The sequence below is a fragment of the Salmo salar genome, unplaced genomic scaffold, assembly GCF_965601325.2.
Source record: "Salmo salar unplaced genomic scaffold, fSalSal1 ptg000005l, whole genome shotgun sequence".
NCBI classification, from domain to species: Eukaryota; Metazoa; Chordata; class Actinopteri; order Salmoniformes; family Salmonidae; genus Salmo; species Salmo salar.
In genome coordinates, this window is record NW_027675309.1 from 494,064 (window position 1) to 512,500 (window position 18,437).

At 42.3% G+C, this 18,437-nt stretch overlaps 1 protein-coding gene and 1 long non-coding RNA gene across 2 annotated transcripts in view; one reads left to right on the forward strand and one right to left on the reverse strand.

Annotated features, from left to right (window-relative positions):
* LOC123735945 (uncharacterized) overlaps positions 1 to 18,437 on the reverse strand; it is a 284,243-nt gene that overhangs the window by 53,794 nt on the left and 212,012 nt on the right. The gene's annotated exons all lie outside the window — the stretch shown is intronic.
* The window catches only part of LOC145865958 (NLR family CARD domain-containing protein 3-like), a 22,300-nt gene continuing 12,149 nt past the window's right edge, over positions 8,287 to 18,437 (forward strand). Inside the window, exons 1-4 of the mRNA XM_082970851.1 lie at positions 8,287 to 8,580; positions 8,973 to 10,764; positions 14,362 to 14,535; positions 18,305 to 18,437. The exon at positions 18,305 to 18,437 is cut by the window's right edge and continues 41 nt beyond it. Of these exons, the coding sequence (XP_082826977.1) occupies positions 8,370 to 8,580; positions 8,973 to 10,764; positions 14,362 to 14,535; positions 18,305 to 18,437 (2,310 nt within the window). The 5' untranslated portion in view covers positions 8,287 to 8,369. The remainder of the gene's footprint in view (positions 8,581 to 8,972; positions 10,765 to 14,361; positions 14,536 to 18,304) is intronic.

The following is an 18,437-nucleotide window of genomic DNA, read 5'->3' on the forward strand; positions in this document are numbered from 1 at the left end:
AGAACAGGTGGGGAGGCGGGCTTAAATAACACCACTAATTACCTAAATGAACACAGGTGCAACTAATAAAGACATAACCAACAGAAAAACGAAAAGGGGATCGGTGGCAGCTAGTAGCCCGGGGACGACGAACACCGAGCGCCACCCGAACAGGGAGAAGGGCCACCCTCGGTAGGAGTCGTGACAGTTATCAAGTGTGACCATGGTAAGATGTTAGAATGCATTAGATTGAAGGTGACAGTTCTATCTCAATGGCTGATCAGATGTTAGAATGCATTAGATTGAAGGTGACAGTTCTATCTCAATGGCTGATCAGATGTTAGAATGTATTACATTGAAGGTAACAGTTCTATCTCAATGGCTGATCAGATGTTAGAATGTATTACATTGAAGGTAACAGTTCTATCTCAATGGCTGATCAGATGTTAGAATGTATTAGATTGAAGGTAACAGTTCTGTCTCAATGGCTGATCAGATGTTAGAATGCATTAGATTGAAGGTAACAGTTCTATCTCAATGGCTGATCAGATGTTAGAATGTATTAGATTGAAGGTACCAGTTCTGTCTCAATGGCTGATCAGATGTTAGAATGCATTAGATTGAAGGTAACAGTTCTATCTCAATGGCTGATCAGATGTTAGAATGCATTAGATTGAAGGTAACAGTTCTATCTCAATGGCTGATCAGATGTTAGAATGCATTAGATTGAAGGTAACAGTCAGATTAGGCTACAGGTAATAAAACACTGGCTGTTGTTGACAAGCATCGACCTGTTCAGTTCATTACCATAGTATTAATATTAGATTCATAGACCTGTTCAGTTCATTACCATAGTATTAATATTAGATAGACCTGTTCAGTTCATAACCATAGTATTAATATTAGATAGACCTGTTCAGTTCATTACCATAGTATTAATATTAGATTCATAGACCTGTTCAGTTCATTACCATAGTATTAATATTAGATAGACCTGTTCAGTTCATTACCATAGTATTAATATTAGATAGACCTGTTCAGTTCATTACCATAGTATTAATATTAGATAGACCTCTTCAGTTCATTACCATAGTATTATACTACAGCTACTGAAGGTTAACACATAATTTTTTTTAAACCTTTATTTAACCTGGCAAGTCAGTTAATAACAAATTCTTATTTACAATGATGGCCTACTGGGGAACACAGTGGGTTAACTGCCTTGTTCAGGGGCAGAACGACAGATCTTTACCTTGTCAGCTCTGGGATTCAATCCTGCAACCTAACGGTTACTGCCCCAACGCTCTAACCACTAGGCTACCTGCCGCACCAACACTCTATCCACTAGGCTACCTGCCGCCCCAACACTCTAACCACTAGGCTACCTGCCGCCCCAACACTCTAACCACTAGGCTACCTGCCGCCCCAACGCTCTAACCACTAGGCTACCTGCCGCCCCAACACTCTAACCACTAGGCTACCTGCCGCCCCAACACTCTATCCACTAGGCTACCTGCCGCCCCAACGCTCTAACCACTAGGCTACCTGCCGCCCCAACGCTCTAACCACTAGGCTACCTGCCGCCCCAACGCTCTAACCACTAGGCTACCTGCCGCCCCAACGCTCTAACCACTAGGCTACCTGCCGCCCCAACGCTCTAACCACTAGGCTACCTGCCGCACCAACACTCTATCCACTAGGCTACCTGCCGCCCCAACACTCTAACCACTAGGCTACCTGCCGCCCCAACGCTCTAACCACTAGGCTACCTGCCGCCCCAACGCTCTAACCACTAGGCTACCTGCCGCACCAACACTCTAACCACTAGGCTACCTGCCGCCCCAACGCTCTAACCACTAGGCTACCTGCCGCCCCAACGCTCTAACCACTAGGCTACCTGCCGCCCCAACGCTCTAACCACTAGGCTACCTGCCGCCCCAACGCTCTAACCACTAGGCTACCTGCCGCACCAACACTCTAACCACTAGGCTACCTGCCGCCCCAACACTCTAACCACTAGGCTACCTGCCGCCCCAACGCTCTAACCACTAGGCTACCTGCCGCCCCAACGCTCTAACCACTAGGCTACCTGCCGCCCCAACGCTCTAACCACTAGGCTACCTGCCGCCCCAACGCTCTAACCACTAGGCTACCTGCCGCACCAACACTCTAACCACTAGGCTACCTGCCGCCCCAACACTCTAACCACTAGGCTACCTGCCGCCCCAACGCTCTAACCACTAGGCTACCTGCCGCCCCAACGCTCTAACCACTAGGCTACCTGCCGCCCCAACGCTCTAACCACTAGGCTACCTGCCGCCCCAACGCTCTAACCACTAGGCTACCTGCCGCACCAACACTCTATCCACTAGGCTACCTGCCGCCCCAACGCTCTAACCACTAGGCTACCTGCCGCCCCAACGCTCTAACCACTAGGCTACCTGCCGCCCCAACGCTCTAACCACTAGGCTACCTGCCGCCCCAACGCTCTAACCACTAGGCTACCTGCCGCCCCAACGCTCTAACCACTAGGCTACCTGCCGCCCCAACGCTCTAACCACTAGGCTACCTGCCGCCCCAATGCTCTAACCACTAGACTACCTGCCGCCACAACGTTCTAACCACTAGGCTACCTGCCACCCCAACGCTCTAACCACTAGACTACCTGCCGCCACAACGTTCTAACCACTAGGCTACCTGCCACCCCAACGCTCTAACCACTAGACTACCTGCCACCCCAAAATAAGATGTAGGCCTATCAGGGGCTATTAGTTAGTTTTCAGGCATTGTGGGAGGGTTTTGAGTAGTCATTGGGCTAGAAAAAGTAATTGCATTAAATCACCTGACTGTTTGGATGTGTCTGTAAACGGTTTTATTTCTAAGAGATAATGAATAAAATAATTAGTTGTCACTGTGTTAACCACAACCAACATGCTGGATCTCTGTTTAGTTGTCACTGTGTTAGCCACAACCAACATGCTGGATCTCTGTTTAGGGGTCACTGTTGACCACAACCAACATGTTGGATCTCTGTTTCTCTGTTTAGGGCTCAGTGCTCTAAAATGAATCTCTCTGGGGAGATAGAGGAGGTGGTCCCTGCCTCTAAAATGAGTCTCTCTGGGGAGAGAAAGGAGGGGGGGCCCGCCTCTAAAATGAGTGTCTCTGGGGGACATGACACCAAAACTAAGAGGTGAGCTGACAATATTGTTTAAGAATGTATGTTCTAAAATGCTTTTTATTCAGAAATGATTGCTAATGGGGACATTCTATAAAACTGTTCTAGATTTTAGATCTGTATGAAAATACGTTTTTTTCTAAAACGCTATATATCCACCTAGATATCTATATATCCACCTAGATATCTATATATCCACCTAGATATCTGTATATCCACATAGACATCTATATATCCACCTAGACATCTATATATCCACCTAGATATCTATATATCCACCTAGATATCTATATATCCACCTAGACATCTATATATTCTATATATCCACCTAGACATCTTTATATCCACCTAGATATCTATATATCCACCTAGACATCTATATATCCACCTAGATATCTATATAACCACCTAGATATCTATATATCCACCTAGATATCTATATATCCACCTAGATATCTATATAACCACCTAGATATCTATACATCCACCTAGATATCTATATATCCACCTAGATATCTATATATCCACCTAGATATCTATATATCCACCTAGATATCTATATATCCACCTAGATATCTATATATCCAACTAGATATCTATATATCCACCTAGATATCTATATATCCACCTAGATATCTATATATCCACCTAGATATCTATATATCCACCTAGATTTATATATATCCACCTAGATATCTATATATCCACCTAGATATCTATATATCCACCTAGATATCTATATATACACCTAGATATCTATATATCCACATAGACATCTATATATCCACCTAGACATCGACATATCCACCTAGATATCTATATATCCACCTAGATATCTATATATCCACCTAGATATCTATATATCCATTGTTTATCAGGAGTGGAATGTTGGTATCCAGTATATTTAACTGTGATATGTGGTTGTCCCACCTAGATATCTAAAGATGAATTCACTTGCAGATGCCATGTTAATTTGACCCAGTTTCTCACGTTGGGAAAATAACAGCAAATGTGCATTTGTTGTGGAAATTACCCACTTTAAAAGTCTATATAAAGCCTTGTAGTGGTTTAATCATTTCTTTAAACAATGAGATAATTTACCAACATTTCTGAAAAGTGATTTATAGCGTTTTGTAATGAAACTCTTATGTTTCCCCATCTGAGCTCAGAGTAGATGAGAGATGTTATGTTTGTCTCTGTTCTGTTGAAGCCCAAACAAGCAGGAGAGACCAGCCTCCCCTGTTCCCTGCTGTGTGTCCATGAAGAGTGACAAGTCTATGGGTCTACCTATAGAGTTTAGAGAGGGAGACTTTTCTACTGAACAAAGGTAAGAAGAACTCATTGGTCAGTGAGTTAAACAACACTGTCTCTAGTCATTTCTCCTCTCCCCTTTTCCCATTTATTGTTGTTGTTTTCATAATCCATAGGCTTTTCCTTATGTCCATTTTCACAGTCCTAAAACAGTAAACAAACACAACATTTCCTCCCTGTGTGCGTGCGTGTGCGCGCGTGCGTCCGGCTACCTGCCGCCCCAACGCTCTAACCACTAGGCTACCTCCCGCTCCAACGCTCTAACCACTAGGCTACCTGCCGCTCCAACGCTCTAACCACTAGACTACCTGCCGCCCCAACGCTCTAACCACTAGGCTACCTGCCACCCCAACGCTCTAACCACTAGGCAACCTGCCGCTCCAACGCTCTAACCACTATGCTACCTGCCGCCCCAACGCTCTAACCACTAGGCTACCTGCCGCTCCAACGCTCTAACCACTAGGCTACCTGCCGCTCCAACGCTCTAACCACTAGGCTACCTGCCGCCCCAACGCTCTAACCACTAGGCTACCTGCCTCCCCAACGCTCTAACCACTAGGCAACCTGCCGCTCCAACGCTCTAACCACTAGGCTACCTGCCGCTCCAACGCTCTAGCCACTAGGCTACCTGCCGCCCCAACGCTCTAACCACTAGGCTACCTGCCACCCCAACACTCTAACCACTAGGCTACCTGCCACCCCAACGCTCTAACCACTAGGCTACCTGCCGCCCCAACGCTCTAACCACTAGGCTACCTGCCGCCCCAACGCTCTAACCACTAGGCTACCTGCCACCCCAACGCTCTAACCACTAGGCTACCTGCCGTCCCCCCCCTCTAACCACTAGGCTACCTGCCGCTCCAACGATCTAACCACTAGGCTACCTGCCGCTCCAACGCTCTAACCACTAGGCTACCTGCCGCTCCAACGCTCTAACCACTAGGCTACCTGCCGCTCCAACGTTCTAACCACTAGGCTACCTGCCGCCCCTCCACTCTAACCACTAGGCAAACTGACGCCCCAACGCTCTAACCACTAGGCTACCTGCCGCCCCAACGCTCTAACCACTAGGCTACCTGCCGCTCCAACGCTCTAACCACTAGGCTACCTGCCGCCTCAACGCTCTAACCACTAGGCTACCTGCCGCCCCCCCCCCCTCTAACCACTAGGCTACCTGCCACCCCAACCCTCTAACCACTAGACTACCTGCCGCCCCTACACTCTAACCACTAGGCTCCCTAACGCTCTAACCACTAGGCTACCTACCGCCCCAACGCTCTAACCACTAGGCTACCTAACGCTCTAACCACTAGGCTACCTAACGCTCTAACCACTAGGTTACCTAACGCTCTAACCACTAGGCTACCTAACGCTCTCACCACTAGGCTACCTATCGCTCTAACCACTAGGCTACCTGCCGCCCCAACGCTCTAACCACAAGGCTACCTGCCGCCCCAGAATAAGATGTAGGCCTATCAGGGGCTATTAGTTAGTTTTCAGGCCTTGTGGGAGGGTTTTGAGTAGTCATTGGGCTAGAAAAAGTAATTACATTAAATCACCTGACTGTTTGGATGTGTCTGTTAGTAAACTGTTTTATTTCTAAGAGATAATGAATACAATTATTAGTTGTCACTGTGTTAACCACAACCAACATGCTGGATCTCTGTTTAGTTTTCACAGTGTTGACCACAACCAACATGCTGGATCTCTGTTTAGTTGTCACTGTGTTAACCACAACCAACATGCTGGATCTCTGTTTAGTTGTCACTGTGTTAACCACAACCAACATGCTGGATCTCTGTTTAGTTGTCACTGAGTTAACCACAACCAACATGCTGGATCTCTGTTTAGTTGTCACTGTGTTAACCACAACCAACATGCTGGATCTCTGTTTAGTTGTCACTGTGTTAAGCACAACCAACATGCTGGATCTCATTTTAGTTGTCACTGTGTTAACCACAACCAACATGCTGGATCTCTGTTTAGTTGTCTCTGTGTTAACCACAACCAACATGCTGGATCTCTCTTTAGTTGTTACTGTGTTAACCACAACCAACATGCTGGATCTCTGTTTAGTTGTCACTGTGTTAACCACAACCAACATGCTGGATCTCTGTTTAGTTGACACTGTGTAAACCACAACCAACATGCTGGATCTCTGTTTAGTTGTTACTGTGTTAACCACAACCAACATGCTGGATCTCTGTTTAGTTGTCACTGTGTTAACCACAACCAACATGCTGGATCTCTGTTTAGTTGTCACTGTGTAAACCACAACCAACATGCTGGATCTCTGTTTAGTTGTTACTGTGTTAACCACAACCAACATGCTGGATCTCTGTTTAGTTGTCACTGTGTTAACCACAACCAACATGCTGGATCTCTGTTTAGTTGTCACTGTGTTAACCACAACCAACATGCTGGATCTCTGTTTACAGGGGTCAGTGCTCTAAAATGAGTCTCTCTGGGGAGAGAGAGGAGGGGGCCCCTGCCTCCAAAATGCATCTCTCTGGGGGACATGACACCAAAGCTAAGAGGTGAGATAACAATTTTATGAATAATTCATTAAGTTTATTTCCTAAATAAATAGCTATCTTAAGGTGAATGCACTTACTGTAAATCTCTCTGGATAAGAGCATCTGCTAAATCAGGGGTTCTCAATCCGGGGTCTGCAGAGGTACTGCAGGGGTTCTGCAGGAAGCGCGGGGAGTGGTGGTGTATCCAGGGAGAAAACTAAACTAATATTCTGAAATGTCATTGTGGTCTTATGTTCCCATCTATTGGAATTATTTAGCAACTGCAGTAGTACTGAAAAAATGTGTTATTCCTTACTAAAGTAGTAATTACTGAGAATTACTAGTTAATTGTATCACTTACAATCATAAAATAACAACTTATACCATAACAAACAATTAAACTGACATAAACCAAAATCACTATATATGTAGTTATTTAGTTAATTACCAAATTGAGCCGGTCGGTCACATTTGAGAGTGAGGTATATAGCATTTTGCAAGAAAAAACATGATTTTTGTCTCTCTGAAATGAAACCATCAAGTGATAGATTTTAAACAAATCCTTGTCTGTGAGAGATGTAATAATTAATACATAATTTCATTAAACAATAAAAGCTCATTTCTGTAAAGTGATATGTTGCGTTTTGGAACTCTTCTTATGTTTCCCATCTGAGATCAGAGTAGATGAGAGATGTAATGTTTGTCTCTGTTGTGTTGAAGTCCAATCAAGCAGGAGAGACCAGCCTCCCCTATACCCAGCTGTGTGTCCATGAAGAGTGACCTGTCTATGAATCTTCCTATATCCTTTAGAAAGGGAGACTTTTCTACTGAACAAAGGTAAGAAGAACTCATGGGTCATGGTCAGTGAGTTAAACAACACTGTCTCTAGTCATTTCTCCTCTCCCATTTTCCCATTTTCTTTTGGTTGTTTTCATAATCCATAGGCTAATACTGTCCATTTTCATAGTCCTAAAATAATGTTAAACAAACACAACATTCCCTTTGTGTGTGTGTGTGTGTGTGTGTGTGTGTGTGTGTGTGTGTGTGTGTGTGTGTGTGTGTGTGTGTGTGTGTGTGTGTGTGTGTGTGTGTGTGTGTGTGTGTGTGTGTGTGTACTCCCTGGATGAGGAGATGTAATCTCATGTTCTGTCCACAGAAACCAACATGAGAGATCAGAGTCAGAGATTCTCAGTGGTCAGTCTTCCCAGAGTCATCAAACAGACCTGGACTCTATATTCAGTGTATGTGATCCTGTTATGTACTTTTGTTTTTGTTTACCTCAAGTAAAGTTGATCTGTCAATTATTCATTAATGTGTTAATGAGAAAGCATTTCTTCTCTTGCTTAACTTATTTACTTGATTTATTTTAGTTGCTTGAAGAGAAAATTATGACATTTGTGAAGAACGAGCTGAAGATGTTCAAGAGGATTCTTAGTCCAGAACTCCCAGAATGCTTTGAGAGTCAGAAGCAGGATGAGGAAGTGGTGGATGCTGAAGATGAGAAGCAGGAGAGCAGTGCCAGAGAGGGAGCTCTGAAGATCACACTGCACGTCCTGAGGAAAATGAACCAGAAGGAGCTTGCTGACACACTGGAGAAATGTAAGATCTGTCTGCCTCATGTTGAATGATGTTTTATAACATTTAAAAGCTGTGGCTAAAGTACAGCTAAAGTAGCTGTGTAACTCAATGATATTGTATCAGCCTTAACACAACACCTAGTGGCCTCATCAAGTAGCAGAAGGGATGTGTTGTGTTGATTAATTTAGAGAGAGAGAGACAGAGACAGTGAGACAACATTAATAATACCATCAATAACACCAATAATAATATAATCAGTCACACCAGTCTGGAATGCATTAAGAAAACATTTACACATTTATACAGTCAGTTAAGAGAATAAATTATTATTTAAAAACTTTAACAGTCCTTCAATACTGTAGACATTAAAACAGATGTAATATTAATATCCTCTGTGTTATTTCTAGATTCAGATGAGCTTGCTGTGATTTGCCAACGTGAACTCAAATCTAATCTAAAGAAGAAGTTTCAATGTGTATTTGAGGGAATCGCTAAACAAGGAAACCCAACACTTCTCAATAAGATCTACACAGAGCTCTACATCACAGAGGGTGGAACAGGACAGGTCAATAATGAACATGAGCTGAGACAGATTGAGACAACAACCAGGAAACAAGCAAGACCAGAGACTGCAATCAAATGTAACGACATCTTCAAACCCTTAACTGGACAAGACAAACGTATCAGAACTGTGCTGACAAAGGGAGTTGCTGGCATTGGAAAAACAGTCTCTGTGCAGAAGTTCATTCTGGACTGGGCTGAAGGAAAAGCAAATCAGGATGTTCAATTTGTGTTTTCATTCCCTTTTCGGGAGCTGAATTTGATGAAAGAGGACAAACACACTTTCATTGAACTTCTTAATCACTTCTCAATGGAAACCAAACAATCAAGAATCTCCAACTACAACAAGTACAAAGTTCTGTTCATCTTTGATGGTCTGGATGAGTGCCGACTGCCCCTAGACTTCCAGAAGAACGAGATCTGTTGTGACGTCACAGAGTCAACCTCAGTGGATGTTCTGCTGACAAATCTCATCAAGGGAAATCTGCTTCCCTCTGCTCTCCTCTGGATAACTACCCGACCTGCAGCAGCCAATAGGATCCCTTCAGAGTGTGTTGACCAGGTGACAGAGGTACGAGGGTTCAATGACCCACAGAAGGAGGAGTACTTCAGGAAGAGATTCAGCGATGAGGACCTGGCCAACAGAATCATCTCACACATAAAGACATCAAGGAGCCTCCACATCATGTGCCACATTCCAGTCTTCTGTTGGATTTCTGCAACAGTCCTTGAAAACCTGCTGAAACTTAAGAGAGAAGAGATGCCCAAGACTCTGACTGAGATGTACACACACCTTGTGGTGTTTCATACCAAACAGAAGAATGAAAAGTATCTTGGGAAAGAAGAGACAGGTCCACACTGGAATAAAGAGAGCATTCTGTCACTGGGAAAACTGGCTTTTCAACAGCTTGTGAATGGCAATCTGATTTTCTATGAAGAAGACCTGAAAGAGGCTGGCATTGATGTCAATGAAGCCTCGGTGTACTCAGGATTGTGCACACAGCTCTTTAAAGAGGAATTTTCGCTGTACCAGGACAAGGTGTACTGCTTCGTTCATCTGAGCATTCAGGAGTTTCTGGCTGCTGTATATGTGTTCCTCTCATTCATCAACAACAATGAGAATCTAATGGCCGAACCGCAATCAACGTCCAGGAACCTTTCTGCGCTGTTCAGAGACAAGTCTGAAGTTTCTTTCTACAAAAGTGCTGTCGATAAAGCCTTACACAGTGAGACGGGAAACCTGGACCTGTTCCTCCGCTTCCTTCTGGGACTCTCACTGAAGTCCAATCAGAAGCACTTACGAGGTCTACTGACAAAGACAAGAAGTAGCTCAAAGACCCATGAAAAAACAGTCAAGTACATCAAGGAGAAGATCAGGGAGAATCTCTCTCCAGAGAGGAGCATCAATCTGTTCCACTGTCTGAATGAACTGAATGACCATTCTCTAGTGGAGGAGATCCAAAGCTACCTGAGCTCAGGAAGTGTCTCAAAACCCAACCTGTCACCTGCACAGTGGTCAGCTCTGGTCTTTGTGTTGCTGACTTCAGAAAAGGAGCTGGATGTGTTTGACCTGAAGAAATACTCCAGATCAGAGAAAGGTCTTCTGAGCATGCTGCCAGTGGTCAAAGCCTCCAGAGCTGTTCTGTGAGTACATAAAATGACATATAAGAAGTATTCATCAGGAAGAAATATTCAGGTTAAAGAAAAATATGCATTATAATATGTGTATAATATTATATTGAAAACATTGAATAAATGCATTGATTTTCACATTAGTATAGTATAACAATATGACCATACAATTCTAGGAGACAGAAGAAGAATCTATATGTTGTTTGGGAGAATTAACCAAATGCATCTGCCATTGTCCTTCTACACTAAATTAACAATGTGTTTGAAGTCATGATCTCTTTGTCTCCAAAGAATAGCCGTGTGGTTTTAATATGATTAGACTCTTTGCAGGCTGTCAGGCTGTGGAGTCACAGAGGAAGGCTGTGATTCTCTGGTCTCAGCTCTGAGGTCAAACCCCTCACACCTGAGAGAGCTGGACCTGAGTAACAATGACCTGAAGGATTCAGGAGTGAAGCTGCTCTCTGCTGTACTGGGGAATCCCCACTGTAAACTGGAGACTCTGAGGTCAGTATTATCAGATATGAAAGTACTTTATGCATGTAGTTCTCCCATTTGAAAAAGTCGTAATTATTCGGACATATTACTTATAGTGTATTAAAGTAGTCATAAGTTTAGCATGTTGTCCCATATTCCATGCCTGCTGTCACGTTTCTCTAAGACAGAACCCAGAAGCAGACCAGGACAAGGTGAGTAAAATGAAGGTGAGTATTTATTGGTAGTCTTGATGTGTAATTTGAGTGATCCAGGAGACGAAGCGGAGGTGAGTTGATGAGAGTAGATGGGAGGATTCAATGACGTCACTGTATCCACCGACGGCCAGGCAAGGGAGTTGAATGTTCCGGGAGGATGACTGTAGACAGAGTAAACGGGGGGGGGAGTAACCAGTAACAAGAACAAAACAACAAGACTAGCTCAGGAAACATGAGGCTGTTCGTTGCTAACGATCCAGCAGGGAATGGATGTCAGCTCAGGGCTTATGAAGAGGTGATGATCAGGACCAGGTGTGCAGAAGGTTGATGAGATGGGGGTGTAGGGTAATCACTAGATCTCCCGCCTAACTTCGTCGCCTGGCAACCAGACAGGGTAATAATATCACTAGATCTCCCGCCTAACTTCGTTGCCTAGCAACCAGATAGGTTTCTGAACGCACCCTTAGACTCCAAACAGAAAACAGTCAGCTCAGGCAGAAACAGACTCAGGAAGCGGGATTCCTGACACCTGCAGTGATTACATCAAGCTTGTGATTCTACTAACAAAGATCAAACCCCCTCTGTTATTGGTAATTGTGAGAGGTTAGCATGTTTTGTTGTATCCTCTGTTATTGGTAATGGTGAGAGGTTAGCATGTTTTGTTGTAGCCTCTGTTATTGGTAATGGTGAGAGGTTAGCATGTTTTGTTGTAGCCTCTGTTATTGGTAATGGTGAGAGGTTAGCATGTTTTGTTGTAGCCTCTGTTATTGGTAATGGTGAGAGGTTAGCATGTTTTGTTGTATCCTCTGTTATTGGTAATGGTGAGAGGTTAGCATGTTTTGTTGTAGCCTCTGTTATTGGTAATAGTGAGAGGTTAGCATGTTTTGTTGTAGCCTCTGTTATTGGTAATGGTGAGAGGTTAGCTGTTTTGTTGTAGACTCTGTTATTGGTAATGGTGAGAGGTTAGCATGTTTTGTTGTATCCTCTGTTATTGGTAATGGTGAGAGGTTAGCATGTTTTGTTGTATCCTCTGTTATTGGTAATGGTGAGAGGTTAGCATGTTTTGTTGTAGCCTCTGGTATTGGTAATGGTGAGAGGTTAGCATGTTTTGTTGTAGCCTCTGTTATTGGTAATGGTGAGAGGTTAGCATGTTCTGTTGTGGCCTCTGTAACTTTCTCACTCATTCTGATTCATGATTTATTCATGATTTTTCTTAATCATGGCATCATCAGAATTTAATTTTTAATCGTCAATCACATACAGTTGAAGTCGGAAGTGTACATACACTTAGGTTGGAGTTATTAAAACGTGTTTTTGAACCTCTCCACAAATTTCTTGTTAACAAACTATATAGTTTTGGCAAGTCGTTTAGGACATCTACTTTGTGCATGACACAAGTAATTTTTGAAACAATTGATTACAGACAGATTATTTCACTTATAATTCACTGTATCACAATTCCAGTGGGTCAGAAGTTTACATACACTAAGTTGACTGTGCCTTTAAACAGCTTGGAAAATTCCAGAAAATTATGTCATGGCTTTAGAAGCATCTGATAGACTAATTGACATAATTTGGATGTATTTCAAGGCCTACCTTCAAACTCAGTGCCTCTTTGCTTGACATCATGGGAAAATGAAAAGGAATCAGCCAAAATCTCAGAAAAAAAATTGTAGACCTCCACAAGTCTGCTTCATCCTTGGGAGCAATTTCCAAACGCCTGAAGGTAACACGTTAAATCAATAGTACGCAAGTCTAAACACCATGGGACCACACAGCCATCATACCATCCCAACTGTGAAGCACGGCGGTGGCAGCATCATGTTGTGGGGGTGCTTTGCTGCAGGAGGGACTGGCGCACTTCACAAAATAGATGGCATCATGAGGCAGGAAAATTGTGGATATATTGAAGCAACATCTCGAGACATCAGTCAGGAAGTTAAAGCTTGGTCACAAATGGGTCTTCCAAATGGACAATGACCCCAAGCATACTTCCAAAGTTGTGGCAAAATGGATTAAGGACAACAAAGTCAAGGTATTGGAGTGGCCATCACAAAACCTTGACCTCAATCCTATAGAAAATTTGTGGGCAGAACTGAAAAAGCGTGTGCGAGCAAGAGGCCTACAAACCTGACTCAGTTACACCAGCTCTTTCAGGAGGAATGGGCCAAAATTCACCCAACTTATTGTGGGAAGCTTGTAGAAGGCTACCCGAAACGTTTAACCCAAGTTAAACCATTTAAAGGCAATGCTACCAAATACTAATTGAGTGTATGTAAACTTCTGACCCACTGGGAATGTGATGAAAGAAATAAAAGCGGAAATTAATCATTCTCTCTACTATTATTCTAACATTTCACATTCTTAAAATAAAGTGGTGATCCTAACTGACTTAAGACAGGGGACTTTTACTAGGATTAAATGTCAGGAATTGTAAAAATGGAGTTTAAATGTATTTGGCTAAGGTGTATGTAAACTTCTGACTTCAACTGTATGTATTAAAATACCCTCAAATAAAAGGTGACATTATATACTGTCACCTCATATGAAACATTTGATCTGAAATCCAAAATGTTGGAGTACAGAGCCACATTTAAAATGTTATCTTCACTGTCAAAATAGATATGTGTGGACTGTATACTCAATACAATCTAAATCTGATACCTCACTGTCTGTCTTTTGACTGATATTGATTTTAAACTGGTCTGGGCAGTCTACTCAAATATTTGTACTATACATGTTTCTATCTGCAGGCAATACTTTGATCATTTGTCATTTTTAATGATGATACATTAATTTACGAATAGATATGGCAGGTTTCAGGACACTGATATCTGAAAAATGTTGAAAAATTATACTGCCACTATTTTCACCACCAAAGCATAGCAGTGTGATTTTAATTTGATTTGACTCTTTGCAGGCTGTCAGGCTGTCTAGTCACAGAGGAAGGCTGTGCTTCTCTGGTCTCAGCTCTGAGGTCAAACCCCTCACACCTGAGAGAGCTGGACCTGAGTAACAATGACCTGAAGGATTCAGGAGTGAAGCTGCTCTCTGCTGGACTGGGGAATCCCCACTGTAAACTGGAGACTCTGAGGTCAGTATTCCTGTAGTTGGTCAACAAGTGATAACTGTTCACCAGATCCACATGTGTTTACCAGACACACATAGTCCACACCATATGTGTTTGGACAGTGAAGCTTACAGTTTTAAATGTGGTGCTATGCTCCAGCCTTTTGGATTTGAGATGTTTCATATTAGGTGACAGTACAGAATGTCACCTTTTATTTGAGGGTATTTTCATACATATCTGTTTTACCATTTAGAAATTAAAGCACTTTCTGTACGTAGTTCTCCCATTTGAAGAAGTCTTAATTATTTGGACAAATTCACTTATATTGTATTAAAGTAGTCATAAGTTTAGTATTTAGTCCCATGTTCCATGCCTGCAGTGATTACATCAAGCTTGTGATTCTACAAACTTGTTGAATTCATTTTTCACTTTGTTTTGGTTGTGTTTTGGATGATGTTTTTCCAAATAGAAACTGATTGGTGAATAATGTCCTGTCATTTTGGAGTCACTTTACTTGTATTGTCAGTAAGAATAGAAGATGTTTCTGAACACTTCTACATTCATGTGGATGCTACCATGATTATGAATAATCATGAATGAATCGTGAATAATGAGAAATTTACAGAGGCACAAAGATCAGACCCCCTTTGTTATTGGTGTTATTCTGTATACTTCTGGCCCTTCTTTGGACACTGTGTTAACTAACCTCTAGACGAGCTTCAATGCCATACAGCTCTCCTTCCGTGGCCACCAACTGCTCTTAAATACAAGTAAAACTAAATGCATGCTCTTCAACCGATCGCTGCCTGCACCTGCACGCCTGTCCAGCATCACTACTCTGGACGGTTCTGACTTAGAATATGTGGACAACTACAAATACCTAGGTGTCTGGTTAGACTGTAAACTCTCCTTCCAGACTCACTATAAGCATCTCCAATCCAAAAATAAATCTAGAATTGGCTTCCTATTTCGCAACATAGCATCCTTCACTCATGCTGCCAAACATACCCTTATAAAACTGACCATCCTACCGATCCTCGACTTCTGCGATGTCATTTACAAAATAGCCTCCAATACCCTACTCAATAAATTGGATGCAGTCTATCACAGTGCCATTCGTTTTGTCACCAAAGCCCCATATACTACCCACCACTGCGACCTGTACGCTCTCGTTGGTTGACCCTCGCTTCATACTCGTCGCCAAACCCACTGGCTCCAGGTCATCTACAAGACCCTGCTAGGTAAAGTCCCCCCTTATCTCAGCTCACTGGTCATCATAGCAGCACCCACCTGTAGCACGCGCTCCAGCAGGTATATCTCTCTGGTCACCCCCAAAGCCAACACCTCCTTTGGCCGCCACTTCTTCCAGTTCTCTGCTGCCAATGACTGGAACGAACTACAAAAATCTCTAAAACTGGAAACACTTATCTCCCTCACTAGCTTTAAGCACCAGCTGTCAGAGCAGCTCACAGATTACTGCACCTGTACATAGCCCATCTATAACTTAGCCCAACTACTTCTTCCCCTACTGTATTTATTTATTTATTTAGCTCCTTTGCACCCCATTATTTCTACTTTGCACTTTCTTCCACTGCATATCTACCATTCCAGTGTTTTACTTGCTATATTGTATTTACTTTGCCACCATGGCCTTTTTTTGCCTTTACCTCCCTTATTTCACTTAATTTGCTCACAATGTATATAGACTTATTTTTCTACTGTATTATTGACTGTATGTTTGTGTAATACCCTTGTTTGAACCAAGTATTGAGTTTATTTGTTATAATTAATTGGTATTATATTTAAAAGATGATTGAATTGCTCCTAAACTGTAATGTTGTTAATGCATTATGCTTTTTGAAGAAATATTTATTTAATGTATAAGTGAATAGTTTGTTTTACTTTGAAGTTTAAGTTTTGACCAATAAGGTCGCTTGTTAAGTTGTGGCCAATGGGAGTTGACCTGGTTAACGGGAGGGAAAAAGACGTTGATGAAAGGATGGACGTTTTACCTCAGGACGGTTGGTGAAGAAAAATTATAAAAGAAGACGACAGAACTACAACAAAACCCATAGCTACTAAGACATTAAGGGAAATACATGTTTTATTTAATAAAAGAGTTGTTATAATTTAGTTAAAACTTAGTAAAGACTGAATCTACCGTCTCGTTGTGGAGGTATTAGCCAGCATTGAGGTTAGCCTAGCATCGTGTCACACCGGGAGATAATTGCTTGGGAAGCTTAAAGAGTTCGTGTTGCCATGGGGATATCGGTTACGGCTAAGGAGTACTGTCTGCATGGGTAGCTGTGCTTGCCTTGGACTTGGTGAGGAAACCAGCATGGAACTGCCATACTTCGCTGAGGGAATATCCACCAAGTAGTGAGTAACCACAATGTGAGGTGCTTATAAATAAATACATTGGTAATGGTGAGAGGTTAGCATGTTTTGTTGTAGCCTCTGTTATTGGTAATGGTGAGAGGTTAGCATGTTTTGTTGTATCCTCTGTTATTGGTAATGGTGAGAGGTTAGCATGTTTTGTTGTATCCTCTGTTATTGGTAATGGTGAGAGGTTAGCATGTTTTGTTGTAGCCTCTGTTATTGGTAATGGTGAGAGGTTAGCGTGTTTTGTTGTAGCCTCTGTAACTTTCACACTCATTATTATTCATGATTCATTCATGATTTTTCTTAATCATGATATCATCAGGATTAATTTAGTAGTGTTTAGAAACATGTTACCAAATCACTTAGACAGAAAATTACTCCAGTCATCATCCACCATTTTATTGATGAGCAAAATATAACCCAAAACACAACCAAAACAAACTGCATTGTAACCAACGAGTTTGAGTCACAGGCTGTAACGGGTGTCGTAAGGATTGGACCAAGGCGCAGCATGTTTAGTGCTCATCATGAAACTTATTTGAATGAACAAAAAAATAAAGTGCAACAGCTAAACAGTTCTGTCAGGAACATTAACTAAACAGAAAATAACATCTACCCACAAAACCCAAAGGAAAACAGGCTGCCTAAGTATGGCTCCCAATCAGCAACAACGATATACAGCTGTCCCTGATTGAGAGCCATACCCGGCCAAAACAAAGAAATACCAAACATAGAAAAAGGGACATAGAATGCCCACCCCAACCCACACCCTGACCAACCAAAATAGAGACATAAAAGGATCTCTAAGGTCAGGGCGTGACACAGACTTGATGTAGTCGCTGCATTCAAGGAATATCGGACCAAATACTAAACTTTTGACTACTTTAATACACTATGAGTGAATTAGTCAGAAAACATATGACTTCTTTAAATAGGGGGACTAGATACATAAAGTGCTTTTCATTTTCTAAATGTTAAAACAGATATGTATTAAAATAACCTCAAATAAAAGGTGACATTATATACTGTCACCTCATATGAAACATTTGATCTGAAATGTAAAATGTTGGAGTTTAGAGCCACATTTAAAATGTTATCTTCACTGTCAAAATAGATATGGTGTGGACTGTATACTCAATACAATCTAAATCTGATACCTCACTGTCTGTCTTTTGACTGATACTGCTTTTAAACTGGTCTGGTCAGTCTACTCAAATATTTGATAATATGCATCTTTCTATCTACAAGCAATACTTGGAAAATGTGTCATTTATAATAATGAAACATTTATGAATAGATATGTCAGGTTTCAGGACACTGATATTTCTGAATATGTTGAAAAAATATACTGCCACTATTTTCACCACCAAAGAATAGCAGTGTGATTTTAATATGATTTGACTCTTTGCAGGCTGTCAGGCTGTCTAGTCACAGAGGAAGGCTGTGCTTCTCTGGTCTCAGCTCTGTGGTCAAACCCCTCACACCTGAGAGAGCTGGACCTGAGCTACAATCACCCAGGAGACTCAGGAGTCAGACTGCTCTCT